This window comes from Athalia rosae, chromosome 6 (assembly GCF_917208135.1).
Source record: "Athalia rosae chromosome 6, iyAthRosa1.1, whole genome shotgun sequence".
In the NCBI taxonomy this organism is placed as follows: Eukaryota; Metazoa; Arthropoda; class Insecta; order Hymenoptera; family Athaliidae; genus Athalia; species Athalia rosae.
The window spans coordinates 1889912-1914065 of record NC_064031.1 but is presented as its reverse complement, the minus strand read 5'-3'; the positions used below and the strand labels follow the sequence as shown (position 1 = coordinate 1914065).

Here is a 24154-nt window from a genome sequence, read left to right as displayed (position 1 = left end):
TTGGCCCTCGAGTCAAATTGAATTTATGCAATTTTGTCTGTTATTCAAGGGCCATTTTATTCAATTTTTTTTTCTCTCTCTTTTACCAATGATTTCAAAATTATCGATGATCATTGATTCACCTGTTTGAGATCTCGGAGTTTCGCCTGAATCATCCGAAGATCATAAAAAAATGATCTTACGTTAGAGATATATGCATGTATATGAACAGCTGCGAATACACATGCCCATATGGATACATGTTAATCAATCAGGTTTACTGGAATACTCGAAGAAATCTTTTCTGAATAAAAACATAATTAAAACTATGGTTATACCAGGATAACCACACGGACTTGGAAAGTTTAACATGAGATAACCAAGGTCATCAACTGTAGTACATTGTCAATTATTCTTTTTATTCAGTTTTTACAAATAAATCATCAGCTCTACAATCACACAAAGAATTGTATCATGCTTTTATTGGATCTGGATGATAATTTAACAGCGTAGACTGATACATGTCATTTATATTGTGAGGATTACAGAAGACATAGGATTCCATAATTTTTTTCCTTTTTCATTTTCATCAAATCATCATCAAGACAGTCCGGAAAAAGTAGCTCACTCTATTCCGCTTATCTTATTATGCGGTAAACTCAAGTCCTCTCGTACGCGGATGTAAAAGAGAGAAAAAAAAAAATATGCGCACGTACCACAAAAAGTCCGGATCCTCCTCTTTTTTCCGTTTCGCAGTTGAATACAATAAGTAATAAATGATTTGATTTGTTGAAGAATTTGGAACGGGTCGGACGAGCGTTAAATTTCTCCAATTTTTTTCTTTTCCATTTATTTATTTATAAACAACATAATAATTAAACAACAATGCACCCTAATTTACTCATAAAAATTGAATTTCAGAACACAAAAGTTTAATCTTTATTTATTATTAATATATAAACATTAATCTGCATCACATCCAATATCTTTCGCACAAAATGAATAGAAAAAAAACTAACAAAAAATAAATTACACGTATCATTCGAAAAAAAAATAAAGAGATAGAGAATGAAAATTTCCATCAATTACTTTTTTTTTTTTGGTTGTTTTCTCTTTTTTATCAAACGAGGTTGCATGAATCGACTAATTCAAAGTACAATGCCGTGTTCTAAGTTACGTTTTCTAAATTCATTATGTTATAAGTACGTATATATATATATATATATTTTTTTTTTTAATATGTATATGCGGTATAAAGAATTATCTACGGAATTTTTTTATTAATAATTGTTTTTTTCAATCGAAAGTGAACACGATTTGCAATATTTCTTATTTCATTTCTTTTTCTTTCTAATTGTAAATCTTGAACTTGCACTGCAGCTGCTGTATAATAATCGTAATAGCACATTAAATCTTTGGATATCCTCTACGATTTGTTTGTTCGAAATCTTTCTTCTTTTCATCGATACTATTCATTATCTTTTTCCATTCTCCTTTCGAATCTGTTGTAACAATTTTGCGTGGATTATTATTAGTAACCTCCGATACAGTCAAAGAATATCGAATTTTATATGAGAACTAATGTTACACAGTATTTGAAGAAATTATTCCAATTCATACTCGACTAGCAATTATGATTAAACAGCATTCATCGACCGATGGAACATTTTTTTTCTTTTCGTTCATTTTCTTAACTCCCTTTTTGATTACTTGTCGCAATTATTATCGTTACTATTAGTATCGTTAGTGTTATTATTTTTTATTTTATTTCTTATGCTGATATAATTGTATGTATACGAAAAATCTTATACGCAATCATATTGTATTGTGAATATTTATTGATATGAAATTAAAATGCAATTAATGATTGTTTAATTTCAAATAGTTCAAGTACACATAACAACGTATGAAATTATGAAAATAATCCGTTGCCGGTTGAATGTCCAAGTTTTCGCGTTTGATTGTAAAAATGAATGATTGTATCTCTTGATCATTGTCATGGAATAATTGATTAATTTACTTTCTCTCTCTTTAAATAGTGAATAAGAAAAAAATGTACATAATAGCGTTAGTTAGAATGGTTCTTTCTTATTATTCAAGTACGATTGTGATCCTTGTACAAAGCATGAGGGATTGAGATTTCTATTGATTGATATGTGAGCCAATTAAGCCTGATAAATGAAATGGAAAATCAACGAGAATGGAAAAAAAAAAAAAAATAGAAAAAATCTTTGACATATTCCATCACCAAGTTTACACCCTTCGTTTGTACGTAACATACATGAATACCTAGCTATTATACACATATCCCTAAAAACCATGAGAAATTCATACGTACTAACAAATTGTTTTGTACTAATTAGTTACTTCTATCACACCAAATTAACAACAGCCTAGCATTAATTAGGTTTTTCTTTTTCTTTCTTTGATTTTAGTATAATGATTATTTATTTATTTTTTTTTTCTTTTGCTTTAAACGACACAGACTTCGAGAACCATTGAAGGACGCACATGATCACCTGGCGATGAAATTTAACTGTTTTAGAACTGAACGAAGCTTTTTTTTTCTATAATTATCATTGATACAATAATCACATCGTGCAGAGTAGTAATAAATTTTATTTTCGTCAAGTTAGAATGAGAAGTTATGCTACAAATATGATGTGATCAGAAACTATTTATTAGTTAAATTTCTCTATTATGTCGTTTAAATTTTTCTGTTAAAATATAGATGTCGAGTTATATGCATAGTTCTATTATACGTAATCGTATAATATCCATAAGTCTCTGTGTGACCCGTTGAGCCAACAGCCAGGCAAGATTGCGTGAAAATTATGCTACCGTTTAATTAATAGTTATACATATATCATCGAAAAGCCTAATGTTCTTATTCGAGTGAGGACAGAATGAAAAATTAAACGATTGAAAAATGATTGTATGTAATACGTTCAACCTTTTGCACTGCATTTACTAAGCGCTTAGAAATTCTTATAAATTATCTACTCTTTCAAGCACTCTCGCCTATATCAAAGAAATTATTCTTCGACACAATTGAATTAGTTTTCTAATCATTCATGCTCAACTACCTTACCGCATCATCGTCGTCATCATCACCGTCGTCGTAATTAATTCTTATTATCGTTATTATTACAATTAACAAGCGTGAATTATAAAGTTGTATTCGTTAATTGATTTTTTCTATATATGTTACTTTTTTTTTTTTTTTTTTCCCTAGTAAATTATTCGCAAATTTATTTATTTAAATTGTAATTGTTGTAAGACAGGAGATTCCCACAGCGCTGTCAATTTTTCAATAAAAATTATTTCTTCTTTCCTCAGTTTGTATTATTATTCGATGTCGAATCATATGTGAATTTACCTCTCCTTCGATCGCACTTTCTGAGAGAAAAAAAACTAAATCATCGCTATCGGATTATCCAATATAAATCACGAACTCATTACGCATAGTTAACGCTACGTTGAAAATATCGGATCGATTCAGGTTAAATATTTTTTTAGCATCAGAAATATTCGCTTTAGGATTTTTTTTTCGATTTTATATCAGTTCACCGTCATTTTAGTATATCCTACTTAATTATGATTCGATTAACTTGATTTCTTTTCCCCCGTTCGCCCATCGTCGTTAGTTTTTCTTCGATCTTTTTGGTTTTTTTTTGTTTCTTTTTCTTTACAACTAGATTAATCATATATTGCAATTGACATCTGTTTACATCTATATATTTATACAATTTGCAAGTCGAGCATAGCGTCGCTTGGACTTGATTTATTTAAATTAGCGTGATGCGATTTGGTGAAAGTTTGGTCGGTCATAGTTTTTGACTTGTAAATCATACAATTATTTCGGTGATGACGTTGAACTCAATCACTGTTTTCGTCTATTTAGTTTTTTTCTAATTCATCAAATCAAGTCAAAGGAACGCTGTACGTTACACATTATACACGTTAATACACTATACACGTAGTTTCGCATGGAGTTTGGCGTGTCGAATTTTTCGAAACGATTTCGAGCAAACTCTATGATAGTATTGTTGATCGTTTTCGGTTTATATAATCTGCTCGAAATAACTGAGACGAAAAAAACGAATTGAAAGATTTTTTTATTCTTTTTAGTACAGCGTAGGCACTTGTAGGAAATGAAGGTCAGATGCACAAAGTTGTTATAAAGAAGAGAGATCATCCCATCGTTAACATTCAACAGCACATTATATGTTAGATTTTTTTTATGATTTTCTTTTACTATTTATTCATTTGTGTATAATTATCGTTATAATTATAATTAATATTATTTTCAGATACCGAGGAGATGACGTCGTATACGAATACGATGAGACACTATAGTGAAAGAACTTTTAACTCTCGTTCGAAAAATCAGTTGTCATTCTCCCTTTGCTAATTTATTTATTTTGTTTTTTTGCAAGCGAAATTTACCGCTTCGGAATTGAAAAGCGAGAGCAGCTGGCAATGATGAAATGGAGATGTGAAATAATGCAGCCTTCGTGATCCACGTTACACATTATATCTACTGTAGATTACTCTAAAATAATTCAAACCTTACACGCATTTTGTTATACATTCTTACGTCTGGAAACGCCTGTAATAAACGCTATTCCTAATTTCTAACGATACAATATCCTCTTAGTTTTTTAGTCTCTGAGCTGAGTACTTTCTGCCGGTAAACGAAGAACAACTGAGGCTATCAATAATTGATCGATATAATTCTCATTGCCTATAATGTACGGGGCAATCTTTGTTGAGTAGTAACTTCCACGAATAAATAATTAATTATAACTTTTTAAGTACCTAAGTATCAAATTCCTCAATGTAATTAAAACGATGTACGCGAGTACATCGTCGTTTTGGTTTTTCCGAAATTCAATTAATTGAAAAAGCAAAAAATTTTCTTTTATTCATTCCACGATTTTTAATCAACACACGACAATCACGAACAAAGCATTGATTTATTTTTTATCCACTCCGTCAACTATTCGCGATAGAATCGGCGTGTCCTATTACCGTCTTAATTTCTATGAATTATAATTGCTTTTCGTTGAACATTAAAATTACCTAACATTGCTATATTTAATCTATTATTAAATAAATTTGTATTGTATTCTCTTTTTTTCCGTTTTAACGTTAAAATAGGTATTTATTATTTATTTATTTATTTATTTTTTTCCTTGTTACTTTATATAAACGCGTGCGTTTAGTTTCAGTTTTACGTAATACACACCTTTGATAGATGTTCATTATAATTTATATATATAATTATTTTGTTACAATTTATCGGAATGCAATTCTATTGCACTTTACAAACGGTTTTTCTCGGTTCAATACGCGACATAATACGATCATAATATCGCCAGCGAATGAATTATCATTAACATTATTCATTAATACAATTATCTTTTGTCTTGTTTTACTTTTTTTTTTCTTTTATTTTTTTCTCTTTATAAATCACAGTGTTTTTTCAACCCCCCATTCGAATGGCCAGCTCAGTAGTTGATTATCGATTTCGTTTCTCCCGACTTTTCTTTAACTCTTTTTCCAAACTCTAGCCCATAAAAAAATCAATCGTTAGCCGAATGTGCGAATTGTCGTGGCTTTAACTTCTCGACGAAATAAAACTGAATTATCATGGATTCCGTTCGGTACGATTGAAGCTCAGCTGACGACCTGGATGACCGGATGAAATAATTTTCTCACGTGATACGAATTAGCAGAAATTTTGAATTCGATCGGGGGAGTGTTTCACTCTCCATTTGGATGATGTCTTTGAGTTCCTGATTAAATTGGCACTGGCGTTAAGACTTCAGAGGTTCAGCACTTGCGATTTTTCTAAATTTCGTTACTCGACATCAAAACAGACCAAATTTGCTTTTGAGAAATTCTCTTATCGGCGCGTAACACTGGTTTCTCAATGCCACCATTTCTGGTGTTTTTCGCATACTGTTGAACAACGCTGTATCTGTTTCGAATATTAATACGGTAACGATACAAAGGACGACTATCGTCAGCATTAAAGCCGGTACGAAAATTTTTATTATACGAAGACGTTTATGCGACATTTTACCTGATTTTTTCACTTGTAGGCATAACTTAGAATTTTGAAGCTTCTGCATCTTTGGCACCGGCGTTACAGATCGACTATGAGATTTCCCAGTCGCGTCTAAAAGCTGACTCTCCGACGAGGAATGGTCGAAGGAATCCCTGAAGTAATAGTCATTCGTATCTGCCTCGTCGACACCAACTGTAACAAATCGATATTTCGTATCATTCCAAGAATACAAAGTTCACTGGAATGCCTTGCCCATCTTATCCGACGTTTTGATTTTTATAAAATCTTCGAATTACGATAACAATTTTTATCCTGATGAATTTACAACGAATACGTATAGGACATGTGCTAGGATGACTGTACGTGCCAAACTGCGAATGTCCGCGAATGGAATGACAATTTTCTGATCTTATATGCAGCGATTTTTTTTTTACTGAAAAAGCATTAATGAACGTTGAAGGAAAGCCTTAGGTGCCGGTTCTCTAGTTATCTGTGAAACAAAATTTCACACGATATTATTCGTTAACTTATCATCAGTCCAGGTATTTCATGTTTCTTAACGATTACAGGTGTACTGGGTGAGAATCTTTCGATTTCGCTCAATCCGGAGAGTGAATTTCGTGACCAAAAGGCGCGTTACTGTCGAACGAACGTTGAAAAGAAACCAAAAAAGAAAAAGAAAAAAAAAAAACATGCAGGTGGCGGAAGCAGATTTGGACTATGTATATAATGAAAAAGTGCAACGATCAGAGAGTTGTGAAAAAAGTAGAGAAACAGAGGAGACGAGAACCTATTGAGTTTTGAAGAAAAATTTTAACTAACATATATGCGACTCACCTGTGGTCCTGGGGCCGTCATCCCCGTCCTTCGAATCGACACGATTCATCCCCGGCGCGTAATCGTCTATCTTTGGGTTTACCTGACGCTTCCTCATGCTCGTTAAATCACCGTCGCGATTCAGAGGCAGAGACCCGGAGGAATAAGACAGTGTACGGCTGAAGTCCCTTTGGGCTGCAGAGTCTTTGGAGAGGTAAACGTTACCGTTCAACTTTAAATTCGAAGTTGAGCCCATTTTTGTTCTTGGCCAAGAAACTAGTCCATTAGCCGTTGGATCGGCGATCGTCTTTGACGTTTTAACAATAAGGGCGGTGGATCTCACGACTTTTGGACTTTTTTCAAATGAATCTATCTTTTGCCTCACCAGTTTATCAATATTTTTTCCAGTTAACTCCTCCGTACCTATAACTATTTTCTGACTGTACAACGGCGGAGCCTTGCTGAACGTGGTCTTTGCAAATTTCAACTTTTTCACCGGTTGTATTTGTTCGGCGACGGCACTCGCATGCGAATCATTCTCGTCTACCGCTAAAGAACAGAAAAATGAAAATAATAACAGAAAATAAAATCTAAAAAGCCCAGACAAGCAAGACTTTACTAAAAATAATCAACCCGCTTCGTCAATCTATGACAATCATACCAGAAAGCTCTTGGGAAGTGTACTTATTTTTTTTTACTCATGTTTTAGGTTTTCGTTGTTTGTTTGTTTGTTTGATTTTTTCGTTCTCATGCAGCTAATTTACCAATCCAATTGAACACTCATTGTAGATATTTCAAATGATAAAAAAAAACTTTTCACGGTATTTGAAAAGTTTTGTACAAAAACCAAAGTAAATTATACGGAGATTCAGGCCAAGTAAACCAAAGAAACAAAAATGAATACAGACTCAAATGAAAGAGAACTTTCGAAAGTAAACTATTCATCGTTGTTTCAGAACGGAGGATAATTCAATACTTTCCCCCGTATCTCTCAGCACCCTGGTTTTTTTTTTGCTATCCGGATATTAGAGTACATCATGTGCACGCAAAAGCTTCTTCGGACTGATATAGATAATAATCGAAGGTATATGTATTCGTATATATACATAGAATATATAAAAAAAAATAAAAAATAAATAATTAGGAACAAAGTACACGATGAACAGACAAAGGTATAAATTCTATAAGGATTAATATAAGAGACGTGACGATGCAATGTGTATAAAATCGATGCAACCAACCATTATTTCTACGGGCATGAATCTCTTGGTCCTCGGAGACGGTTTCCAACAATGGAAGGGTATTGTCAGGGCAGTAAGGCGAGCTAAAGGGAACACCTCCGCCGTCGCACATTCCTGTACCGTCAAGACCGGCGCTGTGACAGCTCCTCGGCAAACTGGAATACCCTTTACAAGAAAAGAACGGTAAAAATGAAGGTATCTCCGGAGAATTTTCAAACGATATATACGTATATTCGCGACGCACGAATCGATGGAATGAGAAAAATAGCTCACGAATTTCCACGAGGTCTTGACTCGGTGTGCTAGGGGTTGCCGGTACGCTGCTGGCTTTCCTTCTCAAGCTGGACGTCCTGGCATTTCCTCGTTGTATCGCCGGCTCCTCTTTTCTCAGAGGTCCCGTTTCCTCGAGGACTTCTCTTTCCGTACGTCCGGTGTACTTGAATTTTGTTCCCCATGAAAATATCGAGCCTCCGCTAACCACCGGGGCATCGGAAGCCCGCGGCAAACTGTGGGTACGTCGAAAAAGATTGATTTCATTCGAGTGTACCATTTTTTTTTCTATTTTTTTTTTCGTTCAAATAATATCGGACGATTACTTTCACTCTTCGTAAAGTTACTCCCTATAGATTCTAGATTCTTCGGACATATCTTCCACTAAACTCGGTGCAGTCGATCTTAATTTCTGTTCTTTTTCTCTTCTTTTTTTTATAGAATCAATTAAGTGGAAAGAGATATACATACGTGTTCGCGCTGATAAAATGATATCAACAAGTATTTGCGTGCATTAAACTTTTGGCAAAGTGCAATTCAAGTAGCCACTCTCTTCGACCTCGCAAATTTTGAACCCGAGCCAAAAATCTAAAAAAATGAAAAGATAGAAACGAACTCCTACCCCAAGAGCCCATGAGATCCGATTATCGATCCCACACACATTATTGTGAGACGAATGATTTGGATTGTTCAAAGAGTTGTGGAGAGTAAAAACAAAAAAATAGTTAAAACCTGGTGAAATTATTGGAGTAAAAATGGAATATTTTCGTTCAATTTAGTCACCCTGTCCAGAACCTGTAATAAGGGTAGATCACGTGTTTAAAATTTCAGCTAACTATCAACTAGAATCTATGGAGTTTTAGTATCTATGAACAACACAGTCTATAACATCGACTAACGATGAGATTTTAATGAGTAAAAAATCTACGACGACCATAAAAATTAGAAATGAAAATTGGAAACAAATAAAAAAAAAAAATAAAAAAAAATGATCACGTTATAATACTCACGTGAAGAAGAGCATTTGTTCGATCGCACACCTCCAGACATGACGACAACTCGAACCCGTTGGACACTTAAAACCAACGGTGTGTTTTTTCTGAAAGTTTTTTATAAAAAGAAAAAGAAAAACACTCATCTACGAAACTACGCTATTTTTTTTTTATTTGGTTTTTTTCTTTTTTTCTCTCATCGATAAAAATTGGAGAAAAAAAAAAAATAACTATGTAGAACAATTATATGACGACGACTATAAGTGTGCTTTATTCTATCATGTATGTATATTTACGAACTACGACAGTGAAAAATATCGGGAAATTTTAGCGATTGGATTGGTAATTTAATAATAATCTCGTTTCTTTTCTATTTGTTTTTTTCTTTTTTCTTTTCTTTTCTATGTTAATCAAACTACGTACCCTCTAGATACCTATGTCAAAGTAGCTACCGTTATACATATGTGTATACCGTAAGAATCTCAGGAAAGTGAACAACATAGGGAACTCATGAGCGCGAGAGAGAGCTTATGGAAGTTCCGTGAGTGCGAGACAGACAGACTGCCTGCCCCTCCGTTGCCTTTGAGTCCCCACTCCGCCAAATTGTAAACAGACTATCGCTAGAGCTGTGATAGCCTGTTTAAAGAAAATCAATAAAAAAAAGTCTGTGATATCAAGAATAATAAGTATTAATAATTGTAATTAGAATCATTAAAGATTTAAATACATTTACATTAACAAAAAAAAAATTATATTTTCATGAGAAAACCTTCATTTTGAATTGGGAACTTTTTTGAAAATTTTTTAATATTCAAAGGAATAAAGTCAATCATATTTATGCTAATGGTTTTTGTTTTATCAATTGTGAGAGAAAAACACTCTCAACCCGAACGCGCTTACTTAGATCACAGCTCTAGCGATGGTCTGTTTACAATTTGACAGAGTGGGGACTCGAAGGCAACGGAGGGGCAGGCAGTCTGTCTGTCTCGCACTCACGGAACTTCCATAAGCTCTCTCTCGCGCTCATGCGTTCCCTATGTTGTTCACTTTCCTGAGATTCTTACGGTATACCTATTTATGTATAGCATAATACTGAGGAATGTAGGTCCCAACAAAAAGCTCTGCGTTACATCGTTACACGTACATATAAATGTACACACATTATTATATTGGAATTACAGGCTTGCACTCGTGTATGCTTCGCACTGGAACTTTAACGAGCTTAAAAGTTGCACAACAATCCATTAACGAGGTGGGTATTACGAGAATATTTCTATGTAAGTGTATTGTTCGGTGATAAAAAGAAAAAGAGAGAAAAAAAAATCTTTCACAGTTCTTTACAGGAATAAAACTAACGTTCGATCGTTCGTTTATTTTTCGCTGCAAAAACAGAGAAAGGAAATTTTGGAAATTACTTACTTATGGCTCAGTTTTGGCGAACCACGAGGTTTAGTTCTTCGCCAGCAAACATTGGCGATTTTTTTCTTCTCCGGCGGGACCTGCATTCCCCCCCCACTAAATGTATACACCCTCGCACTACCCAATTAATCCTGATTCCTAAATCCTAGTATGCAACGAATTCAAATAGAGGAGGAAAAAAAAAATATATATTCAGCTACTCTGCCTTCACATATATATATACATTTGGGTCAAGGTTCACGTGACAGGGTAAATATACGTTTTATATCCTATTTGAGTAAATTTTTGTAATTTTATTATTTCGATATTAATTTCGACAAACGCGTCGGAATACCGAATTTATCGAACTTTGACCGGATTTGCTCGGATTTCGTCGACGCGACAAGTTTTTTTCCTATTTCGTTTAACTTCTTTTTTTTTTTATTCAATTATTTTTCTGCCGCAGTGCAATAACGCGCGAACGTACAAATTTCACGTCGTACAAAGTATAAACGTAACGTATAACGAACGAGACTTTAGAAACGACTGAGACTTACCTTCGTCCTCAAGTCCTGAGCAAAGCACAATGCAAATAGATAATTGGATTAGTTTCATTCTACCACAAATAAGGGGGAGTAGATTCTGAACGCGGTTACATATATACACGTGTAATATGTATACATAATTTTAAAAAATAGTTTTGAAGAAAATTTAAAATCACGTATAACACGAAAATAAATGAGGCAAATAAATGAATGAATAAAATGACTTTTTTCCCCCCTCCCCCGGTTATCTTCAACAAACATTTTCATCCCCCATTCTAATTATTTTTTATAGTTTCATTACCACATTCGTTTAAATTTAACACTCGGTATTTAGGGGCGAGACCGACGTAGGAGATAGCCAAAAATAAAATAAAAAAAAATCGCTTAGTCAGCAAATTTTCCTTTTCTTTTTCCAATTTCATTTGCATTCATTTCTTTTTTTTTTACATATTATTGTACACCGTACAAACGCGATTAAAAACGCAGTCAGCAAACTACGTTTTACAGTTGATTTTTTTTATTTCCTTTTTCGTGCACACGCTGCGGTGGAAAATGAAAAAAAAAAAAAAACCAATTAATAAAATACCGAAATAGCGTGTGCAGCAAAAATGAACGCATCTCGCCTGTACAGTGTATAGAAAACAGGAATGAATTTTACGGATCACTAGGTAGGTTTGCGGCAGCGATACGTACGAGGAAATAGAATTTTTCATGTTTTGTACAGAAAACGTTACGTGCCTCGTAGAAAACGGTGGAAGACCACGCCGCACGCGTACAGGGTAGAGATCTGCAATTTTCAAGCCGCAAAAACCCGGAGGGAGTAGAAACGGGGCAAAGAAAAAAAAAAAAGGTAAAAAAAAAAAAGGTAAAAAAAAATAAGGGTAAGAGATAATAAAAGTAAAAGAAATAAAAAACGGAAGAAGAGTAGCAATAAGCGAGAGGTAAAAAGAGACAGAGAAATAAAAAATAACCCCGGAGCTTGCATAGATGTATCTCTATGCACAGCTGTATACTTGTCTGTTTCAACATATGTACGTACGTACATGGTTATGTGCATATAAAACGTGACGCAACTAATATCTACCTCGTACACAAGTGTACGTGTGTATTACATACTTATGTATACCTTGTACAGTCTTTAACACGCGCTACGGGGCAAGAAAACGCATTAATTTTTTCGGAGTAAATTTTCTAACTGCATGGAGAAAATTGGATTTTAAAAAGGAAATGAATTTCCTACGAACGAAAATTTAAATTGATATTATTATTTCAATGAAACCGTTATAAGTTTGTTACCCTACCGTATTTATATACAATATTTTATTTATGCATGGAACGATGAAAGTTTTTACTTCTCTATACCGTACGTAGGTATATACGTGTCATAGAAAATACTCTTGGAGACTAGTTTTAGTTTGTTATTAGCGTAGGAAAGAAAAAATAAAATAAAAAATAAAAATGAAGAAACGAAAGAAATAAAACAACGATATCTTTGCAATAAAATAAAGTTTCGTTGAGAACTTTTTCCTTCCTTATAGATATAATACATGTACACGAGTATAGATCGTATGTACCTTTATACCTGTATGATACGGTCTTAATCGCGAACGACGATAAACTTGAGATAAGGGGTTCTTTTTCGTACGACAAATTGGCTAAACTATCTATAGTTATAGACGAAAGGATTCGTTCGCGGGGACAATGCTAACGAATGTTTGTGCTCGTGTGCGTTAGGAACTCATAAGATCAGATTCGTTAAAGTATATATATAGAAGATACGTTGAAAAGTTTAAACGAAAGTTGAATAAAATAAGACGATAAAGAATAAGAAAAAAGAGGGTGGCGGGGGTGGGGGAGGGTCCTGGTGGTTACCTCGTTAAAGGTGAGGTGTACGATAAACATCTTTCCTTCGTAATTGATTTTTTGTACTTCCGGCCAGCGGAAATGATGAGTTTTTCTCGATCCTTGGAAGGTGAGTATACCGCAATGATTTATTCCGAGATATAATTGAGACCCTCTGTGATCCTGTAAGGAATAGGAAACAAGATTATAAAATATATCTTCGCTATAAGTTTTCTTACACTTTAAACGAATCGTTTATTATTCCCCTGAATATTTATCAGTCGTATTGCCAAGTCCCCTACCTACCTCCCTGTACGTAGGCTATCGTGTGTTATTATACTTGACGATCGGTTCCGAGTGCCAGAAGCTTTTCAGATGCCTGCTAGTAATCCGAGCCGGAGATGGCGCAACTTATGAAAGGGTGAAAAGATATATTCTCCTTTACCCTTCCGAACGATACACGCCTTTGCCAAATAACGATTATACACCTCAAAAGGCCAGACGCAACCCATCGGCAGTGATACGAAATTCTTTTCTTTTTTCACTCGCTTATCCACATCGGCATTCGAGTATAAAAGTTCAAAGTGAAATACGAACGATAAATTCAACGTCCGACCCCTCGTCGCAATCGAGGTTTGATCGGTGTATCATCGACGTAAGAGAAACGAAGATTTCGTCTTCACTTATTCATTTTCATTTTGCTTCTTTGTCGTTTTTTATCAAGAGAAAAGAAATTAATCGGTCGGAGTAACGATGGCCATATGGGGGATCTGGTATAGGGCCGGGTACCTAAGGTCGTGTTAAAAAATGCAAAGAAATCGATTCGGGTAGCCAGGAGTTACGGGCGAGTTGTGGTATATATCTATGGTAAGGTAGGCCCAGGAGAGTAGTTCTTTCGGTCATAGTAAAATACTTACGCTGTACGAAGTCAAGATACCGCGCGGTGAAAATTTAGAATTAGAGTTTAGCAAAAGAATTCGGTACGATTTGATGATATGAAATACGGTAAAATTGAAGAATTATCGGCGGCAGGCCAACGACAGAGCTTTTTTTTCCCTCACACATCCATAAGGAGGAGAATTGTGCATCAAATCTGGCATAGCAGTTTGCCAATTCTTTAGATACGTCCGATATTTCGAAGGGGGAGGATTGCAGATTCTTGGCAAACGAATGTCGTCATTTTTTTCTTCACCTCGCTTTTTACTCGAGCAACGATTCGTTTTTTGACCGACGACATAGCACGCGAGATTGTTATGAAATGAGACGTTGAATTAATTGAGCTCCATTTTCCGACGCGAACGCACGTGTCATATTACAGATTGATCATTAATCGCTGCCTTTATGATAAAAATAACGATACTGAGGCCAACGTTATCCGTGCCTCGGAAATTGTTACAAACCCGATTGCGATAAGGTCATATGTGAAACCGTGTTGTAACATGGGGGCGTGTGCGAACAAATCATTCCTTCGATGCAGAATATAATAAAGTAGGTATTCAACTTGTGTGTAACCGACTGTGCTGTAGCGATTATTTAAAGGTGTTGTAAGTTACACGTGCGAAGCGTACTTCGCGTATACACTAAATACACACCACACATACCTCCGGCGAATTCACACACGTGCGATATCGTATTTACATATCGTGTGCATGTACACATATTTATATGTACCGTAAACTTTCATAGGGTACGTATGTATGTAACACCGTACATACGTGTATACGTTGTACGCAGTGCCAAATGCAAATTCCTATGTACGTTATGTATACAACAAGCCTACATACGGGATATGTACTATGTTAAATGTACGGTATATACCGAGGAATCGATTTATACAGCTACTGCTGCAGTCGGTCGAGTTGCTGTTTGGCATTTCGACGAATTTTCTAGTCCGTACAAATTGGATGGGGGGATCGAGAAACATGGATCTCAAAAAACGAGGCTCGTTCCGCGGCCCAGCGAAATAAAAATGGCAGAAAGAATTATCGTTTAAAGGAAATTCGGGCATCGCAGCGTGGATTTATTCAAAAGAGGGGGGAAAAAAAAATTAAATTTCATCGGATCAGAAAAAAAAAAGGCGAAAGAACGAAAAAGAATAGACAAACTTTAGACAGAAAGACAGATGCGAAGGATGTTATTACATACCCTGTTCTACGCTCTGGGGAAACTCGCGCTAAAAGCATGCGACTATTAGTGTACCGACCTTCGTGTGAATAAATAATAAATAATCCTGCAGGGATAACGGCTAGCGCGAGGCGTAGGGCCCGAGCCACGGTAGAAAAATTCGACGGAAAATTAATGCGAATGAAATGAAATAAATTAAGTGAACCGCCCACGTCGATACGCGACGACGTTATAAAAATAATCGGGATTACGCGTTTGATGGCACGAAAATTATGGATGCAGAGATGAAAGAATACGCGATAAAGCAAGGCAGAGCAACCCTATACATGTATACGGATATTTGGGTTAGTTACACAAACGTGGGATGTCCAATACATCTACGGTGGGATGTTTCAATGTTTGGCTTGGCCACTGGACGACAAACACTCGATACGATATACCGAAGATCTGCCTGGTCAGACGTCTCCTGGGGGAGGTGTGGGTGGAGTACGGAATGAGAAAATTAGAAAAAAAAAAGTCTAGGGTAGCGCGATAAAAATTTAAGAAAGTTTGACAAAAAAAATCAAATGTTCTCGTTTAAAAAAAAAAAAAAGGGAACGGTGTGCAATAAAAGAATCTGAATAAGGAATGAGTGGCTGACGAGGTAAGGGGACAAATAAACCGGTGAGTTGGTCGGCGAGTTTCGGTATCAAAGTGATCGCGAACAAGGGATACGCGTGCCTCCGCTACTTTATAGAGTTTATCTAAAATCTCGCGATATCCCCGTTGTTTACCATCAACACACGCGGACCGAAAAAGGAAGTGACTGTAAACGTCGGTAAACGCAGCGGCAAATAATGGGCGTGACAGAATTATTCCAATTATTTTATCGTATACTTTCTCTTCTCTTTTATTCGATATAACTGATCGCGAGACTGCGGTGCGCTCTCCTGTGGTAGAACTCTGAGAAAATGGAATATCGTATTGTGTAAAAAAGAAGAAAGAAAAGAAAAAACATTATTCCTGAATTGAGTTGCCAAGGGGGTGAAAACAAATATCTTTTTGTACGGTGTACATGTGTATCGATTTGATAAACGACTTGCGCGGGCGACTTTGAAGTACCTCATCTTATGTACCTCTTCATTTTTCATTTTTTTTTTCTTCGCTTCATTTTACCTCTCCCAATTACATCCTCATTTACTCGTCACACGTAATACAATAAATAACAATCGATTCGTCCGTTGTTGATTCATTTTCATTCTATGCGTGTACAGGTGTACCTCTGTACGTAGATCGTTGTATCGTTATCATGATTTGATTTTCGTAGGGTGATTCTATAGCGGATCTATTTATGGAAGACCTATAGAGCTCTATGTGCAGTAAATCTGACCCAGCCAAATGATGCGCGATGTGTGTATCGGTACATTAGTGTAAACGCAGTTGATTAGTTCGGATGGAATATACGCTTGCGAGTGTAAATTACGCGAAACAAGAAATCAAAGAATTCCAACGATCGTCGTTATCGTCGTCATAATTATCCGGTGGTTGCAGGACCGACCTCCGCATCGATCGAGATGGAAAAGGAGCAAAAGAAATAATTGTACATTCATTCAATTAATACCACAGACTATAATTGAAGCCGCCCATTCACCTTAACCGGATGTGGATCCACGGCGTACGTGTCCAGCTGAGAAGCGAGCCTTAAAAAATGCGTTTCCGCCTGCTCCGGAGTAAAACCTTTGAGCTGCGTTTGGTGTATATCCATAGCCTTTTCTTCTATCGGCTCGGTTTGTTTGAGCAATAATTTGTGCTCGGAGATGTAATTTCCCTCGTGTATATCCGGGTCGTAGTCACCCAGTTCACCTGAATCGCAATGAAAGAGAAAGAAATGAAGAGAAAGAAGAAGAGCATAAAAAAAAAAAAGATACGCAAAAAACAATACGAACAAATGGAAATCGGATGATTTGAATCATCCGCATGAATCATCGTGTTCTAATTAAATGCGTGAAAATTTACTTTGAACTACGCAGGCAGCGAGGAGAGAGGCTTCGCCGGGACTGCAGTACAACCTCCCGTGTAAAAGATCCCTCTTCAATTGCTGGTAGACTTGATACCTCGTAATTTCTTCTTTCAATCTGAACGGGTCGGGTGGATAAAATTTCACGCGAAAACTGAACAATATCGGTTCCATGTCTGCGAACGAATGAAAAATTCAATGAATAAATAAACTAAGTTCAATACCGTTCGCGGCGGGTAATGAAATAAGGAAAAATTTCGCTCTTCGTATTTCTCTCGAGTAGCAGGAAAAAAATATCCACGTCTCGTTACAAAGCCGTAGAAAATCTCGCGATATCATAACGATTCCGTACAGTTCGGCATAAACGAATCGAAACGCGTCGGTGATTTGATGGAATTTCCGGACTGCACACGTCGGATACTCGCCGAAATCGATAGAAAATTGTGTGTAATGGATACATCGCCTGCCGTCGTCGTCTACCGTCTATGGAAGAAAATTTCACGTATATCTAAGGATACATGCATGGCCTCCCAACGTGAAAGTAGATACAGGTATACACACGTGTGCCGCAGTTCCATATACACCTCAAACCGTTACGTCGTCCTCTCGAATACACGTGACTCTTACTTGATTCGTACAATTTTAAATATACTACAAGGTAAACGATGGACGAGGGAAAGTTTCGCGTAAATTATATTATAAACTACGTAGAAGTTTCGTCTGGCTCCATTTTATTTATTTATTTCTTCGTTTCATATCCATCGCTTTTGAAAATCATCTGAGAACTGCATCGGATCCGTGCGGATATTGAATGTCGGTAAATGAGAGAAATTGAATAAATTTGAACTAATTTAGCTACGCGTAACGATTTAAAAACTATGATCATTACGCAGTCGATCGCGACGCGTTTCACCAGAATCACAGAAAATCGTATGAGACGGATAAAAATTTATAAAAAAATCCGCATCGCCTTTTTCATCCTTCTGACAATCATTTGATAATATACCTTTGACTTGTTTTATCGCTGTTTTCGCGAGATCCAACCAGTGCTGAAAAACAGAAAGAGAATAAAGCTTGTCGTTATTTTTTTTTATCAGGAGCCAAAAATAATTCAAATATTACACGTATGAAAAAACAGAGAATGGATCGAGGAACTGGAAGGATAATTACGAATCGAAAACTCACCCTCTGTCTGGCGTGATCTACGAATCGAAGTCCGAAGTAGTCAGTTTCTAGAATATTTAATTGTTTGCATACGTATTCCAGTATAAATCTTCCCTTGTGTTGAGGCTGTAAATGAAAAGAGAATTTATTTGATATTATTCAAGTTTCAATCAGGCGAAATAAATTTTATCAATGAAAAGCAAACGACTTGTGTAATTGAGTGAAATTAATTCCACCTGCTATACACAAGCCAGACAAAATCTCGTATAATCTAATTAATGAATTTTATTCCTTTTTTTTTTTCTCTCAATCACAGGCATTCCACATATTTCACTTACGGCAAATATTTTAATTGGTATTAATTCTTTTTTATATTCTAAAATTGTTGTAATTAACGATTCCTCTTTCTCCGAAACTTTGCGAGGATGAAAAAGGATCAACTTTTTCCTCGTTATTTTTACAACTGCGATCGGTCTTATTTTATACGATTATTTTATTTTTTTATTTCCTTTGTATCTACAGTTTCCTACCTATAAGGGAAATCCTTCTGGAGTACGCGTCCCTAGTGACCTCAAAAAAATAAGGGAATTTGAAGGATACCCTCACCGACTGTCTTTTTCTTTTGGAAAACGCAAAAAAAAAAAAAAAATCTCCTCACTTTTATACGTCTTTTGAGTAAACTCGTAAACCGTGGTCAAAAACCGAGTAGGTATCTACAACGGACGCGGTTTTCCGTTGCCACCCTCATTTCTACCAAGAGCTACGAGAACGAAAGAGGGAAAGGAAAGTGTAATAAAATACAAGGGAAAAAAGAAAATCCACATCATGTAATAATGAAACTAAACAAAGATAAGATTCCATAACGCTGGTAAGAATGAAAAATAAACGCAAAATTTCCCCGGGTTCAAAATCGACCACATTTCGTACGAGTAGAAAATGAAAAATTGGCACAAAGTGAAGAGGACTCGTACACGCTTGAGAAATAAGACGGATTTCCATAGGAAGAAATAGAAGATAGGAGAGAATAAAGAAAAGAAAAAAAAAAAATACGTCTGGCTCGCAGCCGTCTGCAGGGGTTGGCGCCTTCCGTCTGGCTGCTGGTGACTCGATTCGACTTTATATCCATCCAGATATACCGTACGGTATAACATGTAATACATAGGTATATAGAAAGAGCCAGCGGCAGCCAGAGCTTGCTGTTCAGTAAATTTTGCAGGAGGCTCTTTTCTCCCCGAAAACTTTACCGAAAACGGGTCAATCGGACAACCGAGCGAGGGTGACGGCGCGGTCTATACGACGGGGGGGATCGAGACGGTCCCGTTTTCTGCCGGAATATAACGCACAACCACTCGGTTCGATATCCTCCTATCCTCGCTTCTGTACCAACGCACCTTCCGTCTCCTTCCGTTCCTTCGACCTTTCAAGGTCGAAACAAGATAACCGGAACACCGAGCATCTGTAATTATCAATTCCAATCAAACCCCCGAATTATTTTACAAAAAAAAAAGCAATAAAATCGTCGACTTTGAGTATGCACTCTTTCGAATAAAGGCCTGCGTTTTCTCCCCTCGAATTTGACCTCTTTGTCTTTGCGTTCCATTTTTTTGTTTTTTTTGTTTTCAGCTTTAATCTACCCTGAGATGTCGATAGTCTGGAGAGCGTTCGTTAGCGTCTTTGAATTTTTTTCGTCACTTTTCGGGGGGTCTCGAAATTTCGAAATACATCTTCACCCCTGTGAGAAGAAAAAAAAAAAAAGAAGAAGTAATCGCGCGCGAATTATGTGTAATTATAAAAATTGTAACAGGTGTAAAATTACACCTGTTTTACTTCACGTTCCTCTTAACCCCGTTGACGAAATGTGGGCGACGTACGTACGTACCTACGTAGTCGTAGCACAAAAATTACCCTATAGAATGTACACTTGTAAGTAAAAAAAATAAATACATACGACTCTGAGGGCGTGAGATGAAGATGAAGGAAAAAAGAAGGAAGAGAAAAGGAGAAACTATCTGTTCCACGTCATTCGCACTGTGTGCTATTTATAAAGTTTTATGTTGAACGAAAAAGAAGGAGGAAAATAAAAAGGAGAAAAAAAAAAAAAAAAAAACGATTAAAAAGATTTTATAAAAATTACTTCAACTTTATTTCTGGAGGTATGATATTATCGTGTTTATATGGCCGTACGTATCTGTACGATATGACGATGATGTATCGGTTTCGAAAAAATACACACACATTAATACACATATACAACACCGCAAAATATATGCCAGTCATTCGACTCGTGCCTAATATGCAAAAAGTTCGATATCATTACGTAATTTCGCGTCCGCAAAGTCGGGTGTCCGTTTACGTGCACACGTATGTAGATCCGAATATATAATATACCAATAACATGCAATGATTGACGATTCATCGACGACGGAAATTTGCGATATTCAGACACACCGTAGTCTTTTTCCTCTCACTCTTTTTTTATTCCACCGCTTTTACGCCGCTTGATTCGCGGTCGATTTGACCGGAAATAGAGCGTGGAATCACCCTGTACGAATATATTATACATATACATCGAACGCACACACACACGCGCAAAAAAGTGTAAAAGAAAACGGAAAATTAAAAAATTAAATCGCAGAGGATGCCTCGCTATTGCATCGAACGTACGACAGGCCCATGCAAATGTGCTCTTTGAAAATTTTCCATCATTTCTTCATACAAATTTTATTAATCGTCACGAACGTACGCAGGGGTATGTTACGCAGTTCGAATCCTGAGGGATTAATATCTGTCGCGTGTGTTCAGTTATAGGTAACTTGGGGTGGTGCCAGGGTTATCGAACACGCGAAGTTTTGAGAGAGAGAGAGGAGAAAAAAAAAAAAAAAAAAAATAATAGAAAAAATCAAGTAACGAGTTTTCGTGTTACACGAGGTACTTTTTTTCCCTAAGTTTAATTAACGAATACCCACGTACCCGTGTATGCGAACCGCATTGCGTGCGATGAGATAAAATTAACGTTCGGAAATTGTGTATTTCATACGCGGTATAGGTTTGTGAATGCGAGGTGAAGGGTGAATAAAGAAAGAAAGAAAGAAAGGAATTAAATTTTACGAGTGATATGTGGAAAGTCTCAAGTAGTTAAGGGAGGTCGAGGGGGGTTGAATGGGGTGGTACCGCGGATCTATATTATGCTAAATTCAATAGATCAGTGCTAAACTCTCACCCCGGTTGAGCAGAGAAGCTTTTCACGCGGTTAACGATATCGTATGGTATACGCGTTACGTATGTGAATACGGTTATTGTAAAACGTGGGGGCTAGGTATTGATATTTCAATAAGAGAAAACTGATGCTTATGTGCTCACATATGTACGCACATACCCTGGCCCTGGTATCCGTATTGGATGCAGTGGCATGTGGATTTTGACAAATGATTGTTTAATTCAGCGGAGAGATACAGCGAGTGCATATCGGCGACGACTTCATTGACGATGGAAAAAAAATAAAATAAATAAATAAAAATAAGATAAAATACGATTTCACAAGCATTCATTAGGCAGACGTTTGTACACGTGATGCAAAACGTCGAGTAAATGTCCTACCGCTGCATTCGCTTTATTTGTTCCTCTGTAATATTCCGCAGCAATGAAAACTCAGGTACATTTATACGCCACATATGAAGGTATACTTATACTATACGCGATACATTAACGTTATATTCATGTATGCCGTATTACGGGGTTAGCGAAGCAAAGTTCATCATTAAAGAGCAGATTATTTCCGTATCAAGAATTCAGAGAAAATTATGATACACGTATGGTATAGGTACACGTCATATACATATAGCAGGGTAAATTGGAGCTGGATTATAACGATGGAACCATTTTTTCAGTATCAATCTTTTTGTTCGTAGGATTTTATCTATTTCTCGATAGTATGTACGTGCGTTTATTAAAGGAGTTGAAGAGCATTGAAAAAAAAACAAAAAGGACAGACACGCGATTACGCGATTCAAATACGTTGGAGTAGAATTTTCTTTCATTATACAGTCGCTCGTAGTACAGACGGGGCTATTAGATTACGTGTATATGAAGATGCATCTATTATTTCTGTGGAAAATAACAGCGTCTCGAATTTCTCGTGTAACGTTCGGGATCGAGGATTAGCTTTTAAACGTTCGAATGAATGGGGAACACTTTTTTTTTCTCTTTACTTTTACATAAATGGGGTTGACGATTCGTTCGAGAGACTCACCTGCGACACACGATATGGGGTATAATTTTGTACGAGCACAGGTAATTCAATGTAAGCGTAATACATGGAAAATGGAAGTGACTTTTTTCTTCTCTCTGTGCGACGTGGAAACAAACGCTACCGTTTAAAATGAGTATAAGATTGAATTTTTTTTTGCCAATTTATGGGAAAATACGAGGACGATCTTGGTTTTACGGGGTCTCCTGTTTTTTTTTTTTTTCTCTCTCTCTCTCTTCGCGTTTCTCTACGTACAGGCCTCGGGAATATCGGAAAATTATATGCATAAAGTGTGTCTGCTGGGTGAGTTTGCCCTTTAAAGATAGATAAACAAATCGATTGAAAAAGTGCCACTACGTAGAGAAGCTATGTGGGTACATAAGTATACAGATACTCGACATTCTCTACGCATATTTTACCTTCTTCTGAACTGAAAATTTGAAAATTTCGATACCCTTGATTCGTTCCAGGGAATGCGAGCGGGACACAACGATATACGGTTAAAATAACCGTTCGAATTACGAATACACATGAATGGACGAGGAACTATTATCGGCCAGACAATCGACTGGGTCTGAGAAGGGGGTTAATTTTTGGGGTGAAGGGATCGAAAATTGAACCCCTGGGAAAATATAACGTAACTACGTAACGTGCTTCGAGCGGTGACGACGAAGGGGTGAGAACAACGAGCTCGAAGTTTTTGAAAATATCAGGGAATCTTGAGAGCTCAAAAATTTTCTTTCATTACCTAAAGATACATCGTGGATATATTGAAGATATATTTACCTGAAAATCACACTGTATTATTTCAGTGTCGTCCAACAAGCGAATAGTGGCGCGATGCACCACTGTAACGTCGTTTTTACTACCAAATTTCAACATTTCTAGTCTCAAATCTCTTTCCAAAATATCCCCCTGTCCCTCATCCCTCACCCCACAGCACCACACACTGACCGAATGAATGTAAAGTGTTATAGCGTTTTTTTTTTGTTGTGTATTTTTTTTTTTTTGAAATTTATTTTATCACTCGGTATCTGAACACCGTGTTAATGTTGGTGACGTTGTAAAAATAATGTGAAACGTCAGCCGGTTTATTGTTGATAAAATTGCGAATTCCGGCTCACTAAAAATCAGTGCTACTGTTCTTGTTCTTGACAGCAAAACAACGAGACATCATCATCACCACGGAGCAGGTAGCCCTACTGAAAATCGCTTCTCGCCAATCGTCCGCAGGAAAAACGATACTACGATATACAATTCTTGTAGCCGAGACTTCGAGATTCAAATATCGAACACCGAAGCCCGTCATTGTTGCCCGTCCCGCCGAAATTCAAAACGGCGATCGCCCCGAAGCGTCGACCGGAGATGACCGAAGATCAGTACTATCTTCGGCGAACGGTGTGAGCCGAAGCAATTCAATTCTAGGCGCTATTTTAATTGATTTAAATAGTAGTGCGTTTGAAAT

The 24154-nt window shown here is 36.5% G+C and overlaps 1 protein-coding gene across 5 annotated transcripts; it reads right to left on the bottom strand.

The window, feature by feature from the left end:
• Positions 1–889: 889 nt before the first annotated feature.
• On the bottom strand, positions 890–23917 carry LOC105691782 (FERM domain-containing protein 5). Of its 5 annotated transcripts, none has more exons than XM_020855696.3 (12): positions 23476–23915; positions 18465–18569; positions 18286–18328; positions 17279–17455; positions 16914–17125; positions 13190–13342; positions 11330–11344; positions 9393–9481; positions 8386–8618; positions 8113–8277; positions 6893–7075; positions 890–6247 (listed from the first exon to the last, which is right to left on the bottom strand). In XM_020855696.3, exons 1-12 carry the CDS (start codon positions 23569–23571, stop codon positions 5856–5858), a joined length of 1863 nt encoding a protein of 620 aa, XP_020711355.2. In that variant the 5' UTR covers positions 23572–23915; the 3' UTR covers positions 890–5855. The 5 variants fall into 5 exon arrangements, with proteins under 5 accessions (XP_020711355.2, XP_020711354.2, XP_048513684.1 ...); XM_020855695.3 differs by having other exon boundaries at positions 6893–7420; positions 23476–23914; XM_048657727.1 differs by lacking the exon at positions 23476–23915 and adding an exon at positions 19688–19872 and having other exon boundaries at positions 6893–7420.
• Positions 23918–24154: the final 237 nt, after the last annotated feature.